The sequence below is a fragment of the Camarhynchus parvulus genome, chromosome 1, assembly GCF_901933205.1.
Source record: "Camarhynchus parvulus chromosome 1, STF_HiC, whole genome shotgun sequence".
NCBI lineage: Eukaryota > Metazoa > Chordata > Aves > Passeriformes > Thraupidae > Camarhynchus > Camarhynchus parvulus.
The window spans coordinates 72,043,705-72,062,528 of NC_044571.1; the positions used below are offsets into that span (position 1 = coordinate 72,043,705).

The following is an 18,824-nucleotide window of genomic DNA, read 5'->3' on the forward strand; positions in this document are numbered from 1 at the left end:
GCAGCCTGGAATTATCCTGAATTTACCGTAGCAGTCTGTTCTTATCTGAAAAATGAAGCATACGGGCACTGTCCTGTCTATTTATTGGGATATAGAGCAAAATTCAATGTAACTGAAACAGCTGTGTTTAAGAGCTGCATTTTACTTTTATTAGACTTTAATCACCTACCGCTTCTAGGTGCAAACTGACCTGGCTTTGAAATCCCTGATGGTTAGAAATTATTTCTAGGACACTGTGTTTTCTTGTTAATCCTTTCTAGCAGCTTTTTAAGACAGCATTGTGCAAACCCAAGAAGATTGAAAGATCCCCTGAATTCTGTCATCATTGCACTAAACATATTTGTATTGATGTTGAACTTTTAAACAATCTTTCATAATTTCTGTTTTCCTGAATGAATTCCATAATCAGTTCACAGTATAGGAACATCTTAACAGCATTAATATCAGAAGAGGAGAAGAGACTAGGAATGACCCTTTGGGAAGGGGAGCTGGTATTCTGTTTTCTTGCCCCAGTGGTTTACAAGTTTCCAGTTTTGCAGTGATGGTTATGGCACCCTGGATGGCAGCTGGTGTGTGGTGGAAAGGTGTGACTCCTGAGCCACATCTGTGTGGCAGCCACATGTGCATGGGTGCTTTATGTGCCAGGTAGGCTGGAAGTGATCAGCTTGCATATCATAAGCTGCACAACTATAGCAGCAGAATGTACCAAGAACTGCAGAATCCACATGGGTGGTCATGAGCCTTGGAGCTGGCATGGCTCTGGAATCAGCCAGGTTTAAAATTAGCTCGGGTGTTCCTGCACTTCCTACTCCTGTTCCTGCAATCTGAGTCCAGTGTCTCCAACACAAAGTATTGTTTCATTCTCGTGACTGTTAAGAATACTTGTGTTTAATATTTAAGCATATGCTCCTCGTCCTGGTTGCTGGATTTATTTTCTGAGAGTATAAGGTATGGAAAGGTCTGTGAAGTATTTCTCCATAGGGGGCAGCAAGCCTCTGCAGCAGTTTTAGGCGGTTTCTCCTTGGACTCATCCTATGTGCTTGGTTCACTAGCTAGAAAGCCAGAGAAGGTCTTAAAAAATCAGATAAAATCAGTATTTAACATAACAGTGGAGGGCAGGTACTTTTCTAATGCAGTTTTTTATTTTTAAAATGCAAGTCTATGACTGGCACAAAGTCTAGAAATATTTCAAACAACAAAAGTAAAGTGATTAAAATTACTTTTAGTAAAGATATTCAGACCTTAGCACTCCAGGAGTTTTCCCTCCGTTTCTGAGATGTTTCACTTCTGTGCACAAACTTGCAAATGGGGCTCTAGTAGAAGAAATCTCAGCTTTGTTTTTTGAGTTCCAGCATACTATTTTGTGGAAGAACAAGCCTTGCCTCTCTTGGGAAAAAGATTGTGGGATTCATTCTCAGATACTAGAATTTGTTGAAGTACTGAAATAAAATATTGTAATCCCTCATGACTGCATTAGGATATGAAATATTTTAATATTCATCTACACCTATCAGTCCCTTCATGAGACAGGCTAGTGAGTGAGAGGAAAACTACACATTTGTTGGGGGATTTTTTTCATGATTTTCATGTTCCTCCAAGAAGCACATAAAACCTCAAACTTTTTTTTTCTAAATTAGTTTTTAAGTTAAAAAATTATTACTTTGAAAAAACTACTGTTATTTCTCCGTCTCATGAAACAAAACGAAGCATAGAGCTAATGTCTACGTGCATAAATTGAGTCAAAGATAAAAGAAAATCTCTTTTAACATTATGGTCTTCTTGTCTTCCTTTCTAGGCAGTAATAGCCAGCATATCGACCTTATAATCCATTAAGGTGTCTAATTATGTTTTTAAGATTTTATGATTTTTCATGGAGTTCAGTTCACATCACTGAATAATCTGATTCATGCAGAAGTTTCAAGTCTCTGAAGGAATCAGTGTCCTAAGCCTCGCAAAATGGTTGAAACATTGACATGCTTCTCGTAGCTGTTTGTTAGCCTGGATTTCCATATAATTCAAAGTGAATTTTATTAAAAGTTTATCATTCCTGAGTAGACGTGGGAATGTTAGAAACATTGGTATTATTACCAGAAGTGGTTTACGATTGTTTTTCATTCTGGAAACAAAAAAATCCTCAAACTCTCCAGAATGTCATAGTAGACTAATGTATGCTTATCATTTATCTATGTTGTAAGTCTAAATCATAAGCTTGAGTGCTTAGAAAAAAAAAAGTGTTTTGCTCATTCTGTACTTTTTGTTTCTTTGTAAGTCCTGACAAGTAAGTTAATTTTGGATAATGAAGAGTGCATTTGTCCTGTGTACACCCATGTACAAGGTAATTTAGTGCCATTTTTTTCAGGTTTGGCATAACTACACTGCTGTTACTAAGACCAAACTGTAGCACTACTTAAGCTGGAGTACTTTGTGGCAGTAAGCATCTCCACAGCCAGCTTCTGCTAATGCTTGCATACATGTAATACGTGCTGGAAAATGGCTGCAAGATCTCCATGATAGATGGAGTCATAATTTGTAATGTTCAGTGAACAGGGATTTTACCCTCAAATCTCCTATTGTCAGATGTGTCATCAGTCCATTAGCATGAGAAACAAGACTAAAAATAACAGGATAAGGCCTCTACATAGTGAATCTTGTTAAAATAGTGACAGCAAACTAGTGCTTCTTTCATTCCATGTGAAAGGCATTTTGTAGCTTGTTCCCTCTGTAGAATCAACCTAGCAAAGAGTAAAATTTTCACAGACTGATAATGTGTTTATAATTGTCTTCTGATAAAAAATCCAAGCCAGTAGCTTATTGGAGAGTCACAGCAAAGGACATTATTGTAAGTAAGCAATTTCAAAATACCATTTTGACTAAGACATTCTAAATGGAAAGGAAAAAATGCACAGCCTTATTTGCCAGATAAAATTAGTTTTAATTTAGAATATTACTCCTGATAAAGGATGCTTGCATGTGATAATTTCATGCACATATAATTTTTTTTTTTAGTGGGTAGAACCAAAGCATATTTGATCAATTAAACTACATCAGTGTTTCAGATGGAAGTAAAGTAGGAAATTCTGTGGCACTTAGTTTTTCCCCATCTGAAGAAATGCAGATCTGGTTAGTTCAACATACATTGATAATCTTGAAAATTGTGAATCTGCTTTTATTTTGCACTAATGTGAAAACCCCTGATTGTTCTTATGCAGTATAATGTGCTGACAGCAGTCCTGGACACATAGCACTGGTAAGATCCAGTTGGTACTGTACTCTGGGAAAAGTCCCTTTATTTGGAATGTCGTTTGCACAGTGGTGTTAGGAATTTTGTTTTGTGGCAGAACTCAGAAGACAAGTATAAATAAACTGAAATTGTGCATCCTGCTTTGTGATACAATTTTTCATATTAAACTACTTACTTGCTTTAAATATTCTTTCCCTTAAAACACATCAAAACTTAAAGGGTTTTCTGTTTTTAATGATACCATTGTAAAATTTATTTCATTCTAGACATAGAAATAGTTTCTTATACACATTTTGTAGTGCCGGATTACTTACACTACAAAAGGTAATGCTGTTCATCACCAGTAAGTAAATTATGTACAGCTGAACGTGCTGTTACTTACTCTGACGGTTGGGTTAGAAAGGGATCAAAGAGGATAATGTAGGGTTTAAGAAAGACAAATAAAACATTAGTAGTTGCTAAGTTAAAGCAGTTTTACTACTTGAAATGGATGGTGTCACAAAGACAAGTACTTCCAAAAATTTTTGATTAAAACTGTTGTGTGATCAGACTGACAAATAATTGAACCTGTTTGTTTAAATGTTTTCTCTCATGTCTCTGTTTTTTCTGTACTAGAATATTGGCAGAATTTTGTAAATTAAATTATGCCAAAATACATGGTGAGAGCTGAAATGGGTGCAGCAAAATTGTGTCTTTACAGCGTGCACATTTTTCATGAGTGTCTCTTACAAACGTGTTGAATACGACAATGCCTTGTCCTGACTTGTGCTTTTGTTCTTCTCAGTGTGATTAGAAAATGTAGATTCATGCAGGGCTAACATATCTGCATTGTGTGACACATATCTGGCTATTTAGAAAAATAGGATATATATTTCAATGAGCTATCTTTAGCTATGGTAAGACCTTTTTAAAAGCTGCCAGGAAAATTTTTTAGAAAATGATTTCCTATTTTGCATAAATTTTAACACCTGTTAATTGCGGTTGCTTTTTTCCCTTCTCGCAGTGTCACATTAGACACCCTGGTTATCAAAGTGATCGTATCGCTATGGTATGTCTCATAATTATGATCAAACTGTTATCTAACATTCCTGGAGCATTCTTTTTTTCAATACTTAATACCTTTTATTCCTTGGCCTCATGCATGAATTATGCTGTGTATGTGAAGAGGCTTAAAGTTTGTTTCCATTACATTCTTTCTGAATGGATCCTGTTGTATCTAGGATTTTTTTAAAGCCAAGTAGGAATGTTATTGTTGACCTTGACACCAGATAACTGGGCAGACATTATATAGCTATGTTTGAATCCTCACAAAATGTGATGCTAAAGCCAACAGAATCCTGGCGTGAGACCCTCCTGGACAGCAGAGTTATGGAGCTTTTCTTTACAGTAAGTTTCTTTCTTCAACTTTCATAGTCCAGACCACAGGGAAAGCAGCTCCTTCCTGTTCTAAAACTGTGTTGTCGGACTCTTCCTTTTGCATCAGGTAGGATTGATTCTGTTCACTTCAGCTTGCTTATCTAAGCAGACAGAAGTATTGCCTTTATCCTAGGGTGCTGAATTTGTATTTTGCCTATTAATTGCTTTAAATTGGTGACCACTACCAGTAGAAAAAAGTTTATAGTCATCTCAACTTTTATACTTCTAATACTTCTGGACATGTACTCATTAGACAAAAGCAAGCACGATGAGCAATAGTAGAGTAGTGAATGTTTCAGATAAGGTGTAACGGCTCTCAGAAAATATCAAATGAGCAGTGTGTGGTTGCTGGTATTAAAGCATTTGCTCAACAGAACAGCTGAAAATAAGTAATGTAATTGCAGTTTTCTAGCTACTTTAAGCATACAGAATTCTGCATCTCTTCCCTCAGCACAAAGGAAATCCACAAAGTTTAAAGTAGAGGAAGTTAGAAGTAAAGAAGAGGTAGTGTTGGGAAAGGGGGATGTAGTACTCAATTTCTGTAATGTAAAAGCCCCATAATGTTAAAAATTGATAGAATTGTGTTGTTTTTATAACTGTTGGGAGAGGTTTGTAATCATTGCTCAGTTAAGACTTACTGCAGCAGCAACATATATTGGCTTATAAATTCATTTGCTATGCAATTTGACTTAGGTTACATCTCTTGGGATCTGAGAATTCAGCATTCTCAGGCTTTTTTTCATTTTTGCAAAGCAGAGAAATGTGCTCAAAACTTGGACAAAGTTGTTATAAGACAACATAAATGTAACTCTCAAGTGCTGCTTGACAGTATGTGTTTGGATATACGTCCTTACTTGGTAGGATTTTTGATAAACTTAATTTTTTTTTTTTAATTTTTTTACTGCAAGTTTATCCAGCAGTTTTGAAAAGGTGAAAAAAATCACTTGCAGGACTCTCAGCAGCTACACACAATCTGAACAGCTGTCTAGACTATCCAGACAGTTGCTACTGTCAGCTGTGAACTTCCACATGCAAATAACTTTTTGGCTTACATGTTAACCCTTCTTCTATGTTTAATAGTATGAAGTTGTCAGAGTTGCATATCTGTTTCCTTGATTGGTTTACAATTACTTATTTGTGATTTTTAAAAATTAATAATATGCAGATTTGCTTTAATATATTTGCATTTTACTTGATAGTAGCCAAGGCTTGCCTGTATTTTATTATTTTTGAGTGAATGCTAGCCAGGGCAGTATGCTGTCATGCTGTCAGTTTTGGTTTTAGATTCCTGATTTGCAGTGGTTGAGACTTGCAGTAGTAGTTTGCTGTTTGAGGTAATGTAAGTAAATTGTAGTAATTTTTATTCATTTATCTGATCTGAGAAATTTTAATAACCTTGCAAAAGTTGGCAGGATTGCTCTGTTAGAGCGAGAGCCTTCATTTCTAATCTCAGCCTCATGTGGGACATATATTAGGAGGGGTATTTCTGTTGCAGGGTTTATTTCTCCTGCTAGTTTGATCTTTCAGGGATTAACTGTGCAGCTAATCCAGCTAGTTATGAGTTGGGTGAATTTGCAACTGTAACACCACAGAAAAGTGGTTAGTATTTTAACTGTTCTTTTTGGTATAATATTGCTGAAATAATTTAGCTAAATTTCACTTTTGTGTGAAAAAGCTTCTTTATATTCTTTTGTTTATTTATTCAATAAATCTTCTGTGCAAAAAGAGGCATGAGCCTAAAAAAATTCTTTAAATCCCTACTTGACTGATTAAAATAAGTATGTGAGAATATGTTTACTGAAGTAGTAAGATTCAAATCTAGAAAGTCTCAACAACAGAAATAATGACATAACAGTTTGCACGAATGCAGGAAGATTACTGTTGGCCTTGTATAATATAAGGGTGTTGCCAAGGAAGTGATGCATTCATTTTTGTATATGTCTTCAGTGTTTACCTCTGCTGAAGAAGCATCTATATAATCTTGATTGAACTTGTTGACTAACTTTAGCAAGACTCTATAAGAGCCTAGGCATAGTTAGCATAATAGAGATGACTGTCATTATTGCTGTTTTTAGAAGGAGCGGCATGTCGGACTGGCTGGCATCTGTTTCGCTCTTTAAGACATAACATTCAATAGACAGTTCAATTTTCAACATGTAGGTGAGCCTTAACTAAATGTTAGTTTCAGTGAGTTAATTCAAGGCTTGAGATTGTGTGAGCTGAGTCACTATCTTGATGTTTGCCATGGTTTAGGGAGTTGCAGAAACTCTTGTGTTTCAGACTGAGTGGAAGTTATAGTAAGCTTTTTTTGGTGTGTGCTCTTTTGGATTGAGAGCCATGTGACTGTTGTAAGAACACCCTGTTTTCATGTATTATTAACTACCTCACTTCCTGAAAGGTACATCGAAAAATCAGAGAAGATACAGATATGGCCCAAGATTCATTACAGTGCCTGGCACAGCTGGCGTCTTTGCACGGGCCAGTCTTTCCTGATGAAGGTTCTCAAGTTGATTACCTGGCACACTTCATTGAGGGATTACTGAATACTATCAATGGGTATGTATGCCTACTCTCTAAATTTAGATGGCATCTTTTAATCTTTAGTTTGGACTGTAGCATATCTGTGTGGAGAAGTGGTATGGCTTGCTTGTTTCTGGATGCAATTTGTGCTTACTTTTTGGATTGCTTAAATTGAGAAAGGGCAGATTAAAATAGGTGGTGCTTATTATGAAATAGTTTTATTGAAAATGTATCAACAAAACCAATTCCCTTTTAGCAATTCTCTTAACGGCAAAAAACTGCTATTTCTATCTATAGAATTGAAATAGAAGACTCTGAAGCAGTGGGAATTTCCAGTATTATCAGCAATCTGATAACTGTATTTCCTCGCAATATTTTAACGGCCATTCCAAATGAACTTTTCTCTTCATTTGTTAACTGCCTCGCACACCTCACCTGTTCTTTTGGAAGAAGTGCTGCCTTGGAAGAAGTGGTAAGTAGCTGCTCTCAAAAAAGTGGGTAGCCTTTTTCACTTCTATTTGTGATAAGCATACGTGACTTGAGAGTTTGGCTATTTTGTTAATAACTGTTGTCAATTCAGTGGTTTTGTCCTAGATATTTCTGAAATCACATACAAGAGGATTTTCTTTTTATTTCACACAATGTAATGAACATAAATACACAGTGTATGCATCTTTCCGACTTCATTTTGATTTAAAGTGCATCTTAATTTTTTAAGTGAATGGATTAATTTAAAATATTCAAGTCTGAAAGTATTGCTGACTTGCTGTTGTAGATAACGAACAAGCTGCAGTCCTGAAAGTTTAAAATGACTACATGAACATATGGACAGACTGAAACTTAAGTGCTGCCTAGAGTTCTGAGTAAGGAGTTTCTGTTTTAAGTGAGTGTAGCCATTAAGATCTGTTGTTAACATCAAACATCTAAGCTGTTGAGATCATACCTTCATTGCTGAAACAGTTCAAATTATATTTGTGCGTACAAATAAGAGGATTTTTTTCTTTCAAATTTTGGTTGTAACATTAAAGAGCAGTTGGCATCACCCAAGTGTTCTGCTCCTAAAAGTTGCATTAAAAATAAAAAATACCAAGGACACATAGTTTAAGAAAAATAACATAAGAATTAAAGTGAATAATCTTGCACTTCAGCTATTTATGTACAGTGGCTATAGATTTAAAATGAGACTATCAAGATACTAAACAAGATTTCCCCACTATCATGAGAAAGGATGATTTTCTTTGTTTTGACAGTTTGGTGTAGTGACAGAATGAGTTTGAAAATAATTATAGCAGTATTTGGTTACAAAGTTGATGGATGTGTTTCTTTACGAGAGAGTGCAGGTGTATTAATTAGCATTCATTGCAGAGCATTAGATCATGTCTTTGCTGCAAAGTTAAAATGTATTATATTTGGCCCAGTGCTCACTTAAAATTTTCATTTTTTCATTTCTTAATCAGAAAATCATGTTTAAATTTAAAATAAAACTCCTTTGCAAACTTCACTGGTCAAAATTTGTGTGCTTTTGAGATTTTCTAGTAGAATATTGAATACTTATTCCAGTGTTCACTGGTACATTTAGAAATGCTCCTGAAGCCTTTATAAGGTTCATCAAAACCATAGACAGCTATCCTTTAAATTCAAAGGAACTAAAGGGATGTTGCTTCCTCAGTTAGCACCTTGTTACTTGAGAACTGGAATATGCAATCATGTTTAATGAAAATAGTGCTCAACAGGATGCCATTTAAAACAATCTCTCAGCAAGGGCTTACACTAGCTTGTACCACTGTCTGGTGAAATAATACCATGTGCTGTGCCTATAGAAGTACTACTTTGCATCCCTGAAAACAATCTTTTGGCTTAGGTATGTCCTGGCCATGGCTAATGTGTTCCCCAAGTTTCTTTTAGAATGCATGCAGTGATGCTTTCTGTGAGCTCATGTGCTGTTAGTGAAGAGTATGAACAGGATGTTGGATAAAAAGTCCAATAAAAATGTCATCAAAGGCTTCTTTTTCTCAAAATATTAATGTACTCTTCCTGTTTCATGATACGTTTTCAAATATCATGTGATAGTAGAGATCATTCTGAATTTGGTCCCCTCTGCTGTACTTCCAGCTCTTTGCAGCTTGTTGTTGCTGAACAAACTTTTGAAATGTTTCTACTTCAAAGGGTCAGCAAACTAGGAAGGAAGAAGGACCAAATTTCTTTTTGTTTCATGGAGAGGAAATTAAGAGGAATTAAGCATCTTTGCTTTACATTTACTGGGTTTGTCTTGCTTCTCTTGAAGATCTGAATTTTGATCCATCAGAATGATTCAGCTCCCAGTCTACAGCATGGCACTTTGCCTGTATGACATCTTTGGTAGCCCAGCAGTAGCTAATCTGAAATAAGAATTGGGGTGTTTTAGTAAGGTTTCTTCAGGACCACATTGGTTCAATGTGGATAAAATCTTTCTACTGTTTGGACATTTATTTTATGGAGGCACTTATTAGTCCTAGATTTCTTATGAGACTATCTCTTAAGTGTTGAATAATTTTTCTTCATGGCATTAAATTTTTTATTACCTTTTCAAATAAATGAATTGGCTATGTTTGAGGGTATTTTGTTCTTCATAAAAACATGTCTATTTGTTTATTAAAACAAATTATTGAAAATTAAAAGTCATATATGTAAGTTATAGATGTAAATATATTACATACATGTCAAAATACTTCAGGACTGAATGACTGTCGCTAAATTCATGTGTCTTTAGCTAAGTTTTAAAAAGGCATGTTGTGGTGTCCTTCCTAAATTTATGACTTAAATTAGTGTTGAATACAATTTTGCCTCTCTCCTTGTCGCCTTCAGGTTTCGTTTTCACAATTGCGTCAGTATGTCCCATATTTTAACTTCTGCAAATATGACAACTTTGCAGTTACAAAAGGATGCTGTGAAGCTATCTTGGAACACTTCCAATGTGATATCAGTTTTTCCTCTTAATCAGTCATCCAGCCAGTGTTTTCTTTTCCTTGCCTGTTCATCCAGCTGTGTTTGTATCTTCACTGGAAGTCAGAAATTCTTGTGTCTGGAGCATAATTAAGATCTTAATATCTCTTTATTTCATAATTGAGCCATTTTACTAACCTTTGCTATCTCAGGGTAACTTCTGTGAGCCATCCTGTTGGTTAAAACTTGAGAAGACAACATCTTAGTAGGATGTTTATCTGTACAGTCACACTGAAGTTTTTGAAGTTGGATGTATTTACAAACATTCAATATTTGCATCAAAACAAAACGTCAAGAGTTACATTAAAATACTTTTTAAAAGAAATGGCCACTTTGCTTTTTGGATTCTTTAATTTGCCTGCAACCCTGGATTTTGTTTTTGAGAGAAGTTATTTCCTTTGGCAACTTACGTACTATGTAGAAGCACATGAATAATTAAGAAGAGGCAGCATCAGTTGAAATGCGCTAAGTAATTAAAGCTGCAGGCTTATTCTGTTCTAATTCATTGAGTTTTGGTTTGTTCATAGAATGAGAAGTTAGGATTCATCATCAAAACTGGCTACCTGTAATAAGGTTTCTTGAACACTTGTAATCTTGCAGTGATTTCCCCTGGAATCATCGTTTTTTTCTCTCTATTTCAGAGATGATGGAATACCTATAAATCTATATGCAACATCAGATGAAGAGAAATAGCTAAACACATTGACAGGTTTTTAAAGCCTAGCAGGCATGAAATCTGCAGTGACCTTTTTGATGCATTGCTTCAGTTCATTCTGATATTTTCTTAGCTATCCTTAGATCCTATTTTTTTTTTGTTTGTTTCAACAGTAGAAATATATCTGTAAAATAATGATAAATATAAGTATGTTCCTCTGGTTTAGCTTAGTAATAAGATTTTTTTATTTGTTTATTTTTCATCTCTTGCAGCTTGACAAAGATGACATGGTATATATGGAGGCATATGATAAGTTACTGGAATCTTGGCTTACTTTGGTCCAAGATGACAAACATTTCCATAAAGGTTTCTTTACCCAACATGCTGTTCAAGTCTTTAATTCCTACATTCAGTGCCATCTAGCTGCTCCTGATGGCACAAGGAATTTGGTAAGCCTTCACTGTAGTACTTTTGGATGGTAACATACAGTAACTGGCCCGTGTCTTTTGGTTTCTGTATATTATGTAGCTCAAGGCAGCTAGTGTAGAATTGCCATTTATGACTTTGGAAATGAAAAAAAATGCTGAACTTGTTACTCAATTGTGATTTCCCAGTCTATTTCTCTCATTCTGGAGGGAAACTAAAGGAATGTAAAGTTGGAAATGACTTTAAAAAAAAGTAAAGCTGTAACTCAAATCAATGTGTATCTTGTTTTTTCCACGGATATAGTGACTAAACTTTTGACCTTTCTTCTGGATTAGAATTTTAGTTAAAATTCTCAGTGAAATTGGGGGCCTTTTTATGATTGTTGCCTTCCATGCACTATCTTCAAAATATAACTGACATGCATAAATATCTGAAAAATGTAGACTGACTGCGCTCAAAGTAGAAGAAACTTGGAATATCATGTGGTCTTTTTGGATAAAATAAATTCCCAGTTGAGTTTTTGGACAGTTGACTGTCTAGAGAAAATTTTCAAGTACATCAAGTATCTCTGGAACCATTGAAAAAGAAAGATGATTTGTCTGTTTGCCAGGAATCTGGATCTTACTAAAATGGATTCTTATACAGACAGTTGGATGTGGATGTTGGATGAATTAGTTATTGCACAGATTCAATTCAATAACTATATAAAATCTCTCTTTAATTTGATGCTGTGCAAAGAACTCAGAGATACGACATTCTGAAAAGCACTATGTAAAACATAATTCTGCTATCTCAATATGTAACAGATGGTAATAACAGTGCCAAAACTGAGAGAAATATTTCACAAGAGAGCTTTGAATTCATATCAGGCGATCTTGACATAACTTGTGTACACAGGTTGATTCATGTCATTATGTGAGATAAGTTATTTATCCCATGGGTAACCTTTAAAAGCCACAGCTGGCATTTTAGAATGCTTCTTGTTCTATATCAAAGCGGCGGCAGGAACTTTCAGCGTCTGCTTTGAGAGCAGAGGCTCACCCTTCAATAAACAGCTGCAACTTTGAAGTTGCCAAAAGAGAATGATTTGCTGGGTTGCATAAAGAAAAGATGAATTAAAAGCACTTTGCATAAGGAGTTGTGTGTGGATTCAGTTTTCCAGGGCCTCTATAGAAACAAAGTCGACTGATGGCTTTCTCTACCTCCTGTATTTTACTTAGTTACTTGCATAAATTTCATTATAATAGATAAGAAACACTTTTAATATTAATACTTGGTTTCTGCATATCATGGTGCATCTCTTCAAGGAATAAGATCTGATTATAATTTAAATGGTTTTATAATGCAACCAAGATAAGCTTTGAGAAATTGAACAATGCAGCTCCTGCATCAGCAAGAGATAAAACTGAGATCATGAAGATTATTAGTCACCTGTTTTCTGAGTTTATAGCATTTACTTTTAATGTACTTTTTTTAGTAGTATTTTTTAAACTACTATTTCTTCTCAAACAGTAGGTTAGGGAAAAACTTTAATGAAAGGGCTAACATTCATTTCATCATGAAAAATACTGCCTATTGTGTGATTTATGTAAGATCTCAGACAACTGAGAAGTGTTGAAATGTTAGCAAATTAACAGAATGTGGCATTTTGGTAATGAGTTTGTGAAATGCTAATTTTAAAACAATATGAACCCGTATTGACTCTGTTTAACTCTCCTGTGTCTAATTTAGTATAAGTCTGTTGTTCATAAGTGCAAATTATCTTGTAAGAAAGAGCCAAAATAATGCAGAAAATTGTGGTGATAATGAATTTACAAATATGACTCTAACTGATTGCTTGTAATTTTGTTGAAATAACCAAAGACTGCCAATGGTGTGGCCTCTCGGGAAGAAGAAGAAATAAGTGAGCTGCAGGAAGATGACAGAGACCAGTTCTGTGACCAGTTGGCCAGCGTAGGCATGCTGGGGAGGATTGCTGCAGAGCACTGCATACCTCTTCTCACAAGGTAAGTACAAAAAAAAAAAAGTCATGAATGCAAATCAATAAAGCAGTCACATAGGAAAAGCCTGGCTTTGCCAAAACAGTTTAAAAACAGTGAAGCTACTTTGTTATTTGTCCACAGTTTGTTAGAAGACCGAATGACAAGGCTCCACGGACAGTTGCAAAGACATCAGCAGCAGTTACTTGCCTCACCAGCATCAGGTTCAATTGACAATAAAGTGCTTGACGACCTGTATGAGGATATTCATTGGCTTATTTTAGTCACAGGTTAGTGAACAGCTTTAAATAGTACTTATTCTGGTAGTTTTATTGCAGCTGGAATACCTCAGGAAAAAAAAAGTCCCTGTATATCAACTACTCTCAGTTGACTATACATTTAATCCCTTACAATGATTTCATCTTATATACCGGATTGCAAAGTCCTTGTCTTACTATCATCTGCCTTGAGTAACAGGAATATTATCTCCAATGATTACCTCATGTAAAAGTTTCATCAGTGTCCATTGGAAATTCCTGCAACTAATTTTGTTAAAAATTTTTTGAGTTGTGTTATCAGTCAACCTATTCAAGAAATTAGTCTGTTCATGGTATCGGTGGCTGGGTGCACATGACTTAAGGGAACCAACATGAGATCAGGGTAATGGTGACAGAGGATTGTGTAAGTTCTAGACTTTCTCAGTGTTGATGATCCATGATTTGCTATTTTGTTACATTTTGGGGAGTTTAGAGCCTTTTTGCTCTAAATCTAGAGTCTCTTGAATTTAGAGCCTTTTTGGGGTTGATTTTTAGATTATGATATTTTACTTAAGTTTGCAAATGTAGTAACAACTAAGTCTGTACTTTGGTTGGAGAAGTGTATAATGTATGAAATATTTGTGGGACATTTTTTAAGATCTGGTGTTTCTGTTGCTCTCAGATGTTGACATGAATGTGTTTATAACATTTTTGTAACACTGAGATGGAGAATTTGTAGCTCACAGACGGTTATGAGATCAGATATTGAAAACTCCAGCTAAAGCTGGAATTAAAATTATCTAGATACCAGAGTATTGTATGAAAACCCATGCTTCAACGGATCTGCAGTTGCTAGGTGAGGAAAACTGTGTTACAGCACAGGTACTCGAGGTCTGAAAGACTCTCACAGATTTGAGGTGTTGCAAAACAGAAGTCCCAAATTATATGGACTCAGCACGGAAGCTGTAAAACAAGACTTTTTTTACCACATAGCAGAAGAAGAAAAAAATAACAACAAAATATTGTTTGGTCCCTCCCCCAAGTAGATGAATTGACTATAGTGCTTTTACATGAAGCAAAACTTGTCTCTTTTTTTATTGGTTTTTAAATTGGTGGTTTCTTTTGCCAGTCTTGGTTTCTTGTCACTTTAGATTTTTCCCTACTGAATGGCTTTAAGGATTCTAATTAACTTGTGTGCATTTAAGCAGTGTTAGTCAGGGTCTGTACAAACATTTGATTCTGGTGTGATGCCTGCAGTTAAGCCTATGGATTCTTTAATCAGAAAGCCATAAGTTAACCTAGGGTAGAAAGTTGTGATCACTCTTTCTTTTTTAATGTAAGGCTACCTCTTGGCTAATGATACTCAGGGAGAGACTCCGCTAATACCTCCAGAAGTGATGGAATATTCCATTAAACATTCAGCCGAGGTTGACATCAATACAACACTTCAGATTCTGGGATCTCCAGGAGAAAAGGCCTCTTCCATCCCAGGGTACAACAGAACTGATTCTGTAATTAGGTAAGGATACATCTTGTACTATTAATTGTGTTAAATGCTTTTTCAGAGAAAAAAAACCCTAGAATGTGAGTAGACTTCTGTGAATGTGAAAAGTAAGCAATATGTAAACACTGAACATTGAAAAATGAAAGATTGACCTAATAGTCTTTACAGACATCATAAGCCAAAGTCTTTGGAATTTACAGAAATGTTTTTTCTATTTCTACAGAAAACCCATCACTATCTAATTTTTACAGAAAATCCTTAAAATTACTGAAGTAAAAAAAGTTGGCGGATCAAAATCTTTAGATAATATATACTCTAAAATTCTTCAGCACATACACAGCTTAAGCAAATGCTTTCCAGAACATCAGTGAGCTTCTCTACTTTGAATATGGGTTACTGCCCAAGCTTGGCAGTAGCAGCAAAATTGATCCTCAGAGCGTGAGGAATTGTTGTCAGTTATGTACAGACATCACTGTCAGCCTATAAAAGAAGCAGGAGAGATTTCCCTTCTCTTTTTGCAAGAAGGCTGATGCTCACAAAGGACTCCTCAATTTGGATCATCACACTCTTAAATTGACATGGAGGAGTCTTCACCTAAGATTAGTTGTTGCTTCATTAAATGTTTTCTTCTGGGAAGAAGGTAGAAAAAGTGGACCTTCAATAGCAATGATGTATGTGCCTAGTGTTTAGAAGCTTGAGCACTGCTCACTTATACTATTGGCCACTTCAAGAAGTGGCCACCAAGCAGGATTACTTGATGCAGTGTCTCAGTGGTGGGAATAAAACCAGATCAAAATAAGGAGATTTGAAGCCCTTTAGCAATAACTCTGAAACGTCTTCAAGAAGTAGTCCATTGTCAGCTCCTAAATTTCTTATGCACAATCACATTCTTAGAAAATTCAATTGATGTACTACAAGAGCTAGTATTTAATGCAGTTTTGTGGACTGATTGTATTAATGCAATCACGTTGTAATTTACTATTTCAGACTACTTCCCAGCAGTAATGAACAAGAGAAAAATAACTGGTCATTTCTGTATTTGGTTTTTGGTATGTGTCACCCTGCAAACGCTGCACAATTAGAACGCTTTATTAAACTTCATGGTGCAAGGAACTTTTTGGAGGATATTTGCTCTAGTCTCTCTCTCTCTCTTTCTTTCTCACCATGCATTTCAAAAGCAATAAATTCAGGTGCTTTTTACTTGATTAGAGTTGAAGTGCTTTGTATTATCCTGATCCTTCTGTCATATTTTGTGAAAAATGAAAGTGGTTTTGGTAGTTCTATTGCTTCTCCAAAAACCGCTCTGTGCATTGTATTTTAAATCTGCAGGTTGTTATCTGCTATTTTAAGAGTGTCAGAAGTAGAATCTAGAGCAATAAGGGCAAATCTCACACACCTCCTGAGCCCCCAGATGGGTAAAGATATTGTATGGTTCCTCAAGCGCTGGGCAAAGACTTACCTCCTAGTAGATGAAAAGTTGTATGATCAGGTAAGGATATAACTTTTATGAATTTATTTGTGAGTATTAGCAATAATATCATCCTGTGAATATAGATGTCAGTGTAGCTATTTAAAAGTGCAATTGTAAATTATTTTTAATGTTATATGGGTTGTGATTTATTTTGGAAGTTGTTTGAAATTTGATGTTTTCTTTCATTTGCTAATTAGAAATTTAAGTTTTTATGGGACTCTTGCACATTTTGCTGTAAATGTGATTTTTTTTTTGGTAGCCATTGTCATATCAGAATAACATAGTACTCCTGGACTGCACAGTGAGTGAAACTCACTGCAGTGATGTTATAAATCATGACTGTCCCTCAGATTTTACATTTCATCTCTAATACAGTGATTGCTCTTGATCGTGATTCTGAGTTAGATATTTAACACCATCACAAGGTAGTATACATTAGCTAATGTCATGCTACTTTCTCTCCTCATTCTCATTGTATATATCATGATTTCAACAGTGTGTTCTTTGTAAAGGGCATCTTCTTACTGTGCTTGGACAGCATTAATTGTGATTAGAACTGGATCCTGATTTTGCTTATCGAACTAACTGTAATCCAGCTAGCTCACAGAGGGCCCCCATCCTGAGGAGGTCCTGTTGGCTCTAGTTTTTGAGAAGTCTTCTCCTCCTCCCCTTTATTTCCACTATTGAAGCAACTAAGAATACTAACGCTTCAGGGGGCCTCTCCGTAACAATAATAGGTATCACACAGGCTTGTAAATATTTGGAGTCGTATTATTCAGCTCATACATATAGCACAGCTAAGAATTCATAAAGGTACCAGTTGGGCAAGATCCATGTTAAAAACAATGTGAAGAAACAAAACACAGTGTCTAGGAAATGCACACATTTAGTTTGTGTTGACATGTGAAAGTGATTGAAACTTCTATTTAAAGCTTATGCTCAGCCATGTATATGAGTTCTTAAAGGTAGAAGTGTTAGTGGTGTGCTAACAGGAAGCTCCTGCACAATTACTACAAAGTCTTTGGATTTCACTCTTGAGAAACTTTCTTTGAAGGTAGGAGAACAGGCAATTTCAAGGAAGCATATATTAATGTGCCAGGACCAGAATGTGACATGTATCCTAAAAGATGTGTAGATTGAAGGAACCATCCGCAGAAAGCAGATGCAGATAAATTGAGGTGAAAATTAATTTTTACAAGTTTCTATATAGATCAAGAATTAGTAATAATTTTTACCACTGAATTTTGAGGAATTATGTCTTAAATTCATGGAAACACTTCTGGGAGGTGATTTTGGGATCTTTTAATTATTAAAGCTTTTGAACTTTCACTGGCCTTAAAAGCTAGACATACTCAAGCCTTTTTTGTAAGGACATTGAAACTTTTCTTTGTTTTAGATGTTGTGCTTAAAATCACAAGATAAATTTGGCGAAGATTTTTCTATTACAGGTATTCTTTGCCTTTGTCTGTGTAACATTTGTGTAATTTAAGTAGGAAAGAAGTGACAGCCTGAAAAGAATTTGCTTACAATGATTGCCATACACTTTTGGGTTCTGGCTTCTGTAAAACTCACTCATTTTAATGCTTTTCTTATAGATAAGTCTGCCATTTAGTACAGCATTTGGTGCTGATACAGAGGGTTCCCAGTGGATTGTGGGTTACCTTTTAGAAAAAGTGATCAGTAACCTGGCAGTGTGGAGTTCAGAGCAGGACCTTGCAAATGATACTGTACAACTGCTAGTAACATTAGTGGAAAGGAGAGAGCGGTAAGTTGCTATACCTCTGGAAGTCAAAAAGTTTCTTTTGCTTCCTTTAAAGTTTTTTGGCCACAGTAATCCAGATATAGGGCACTTCATATTCATGCCTCTGTAAATTACTTTAGTAACATACTATAACTGCAAAAAACACCACAAACTTGTCTGACAAGCTGAGGAGTGAGACCTGTATTTGACAAAACATCACCTGATTTTTATTACTGTTTAGAAGTGCACTCTCCTTCCCTACTTTTGTGTCTCACTCTTAAACAGTGAGAAAGGAAAACTCTCCTGGTCTCCACTCTTATTGCAAGGATTTTTATGTTGCTGTTAATTTTTGTTGATTAGGAGTTCAGATACTGGCTAAGCCAGTATGAAATATGTTTGTAAATCTGAATTATTTTTTTTAAATACAGGATTTTGTGGATTCAGTCAAATTTCAATAAGTTTTCTTTGATATTGCAAACTGTGAAGCAGGAAGTTGTTGAATGCTTTTTTTATGTCAATTGACATGGAATTTTACATGCAATCACACATTCACGGTCTACTGAAAGACTGTTCTGAAGTATGAGGATTTAAAATGCTTGAGGATTTTTCTTTTTAAAAAAATTAAACACCAC

The 18,824-nt window shown here is 35.4% G+C and overlaps 1 protein-coding gene across 1 annotated transcript in view; it reads left to right on the forward strand.

The window, feature by feature from the left end:
• XPO4 (exportin 4) overlaps positions 1-18,824 on the forward strand; it is a 73,315-nt gene that overhangs the window by 42,462 nt on the left and 12,029 nt on the right. The window contains exons 7-15 of the mRNA XM_030943098.1: positions 4,515-4,627; positions 7,056-7,213; positions 7,475-7,649; positions 11,087-11,263; positions 13,104-13,246; positions 13,364-13,509; positions 14,818-14,995; positions 16,310-16,469; positions 18,047-18,216. Of these exons, the coding sequence (XP_030798958.1) occupies positions 4,515-4,627; positions 7,056-7,213; positions 7,475-7,649; positions 11,087-11,263; positions 13,104-13,246; positions 13,364-13,509; positions 14,818-14,995; positions 16,310-16,469; positions 18,047-18,216 (1,420 nt within the window). The remainder of the gene's footprint in view (positions 1-4,514; positions 4,628-7,055; positions 7,214-7,474; positions 7,650-11,086; positions 11,264-13,103; positions 13,247-13,363; positions 13,510-14,817; positions 14,996-16,309; positions 16,470-18,046; positions 18,217-18,824) is intronic.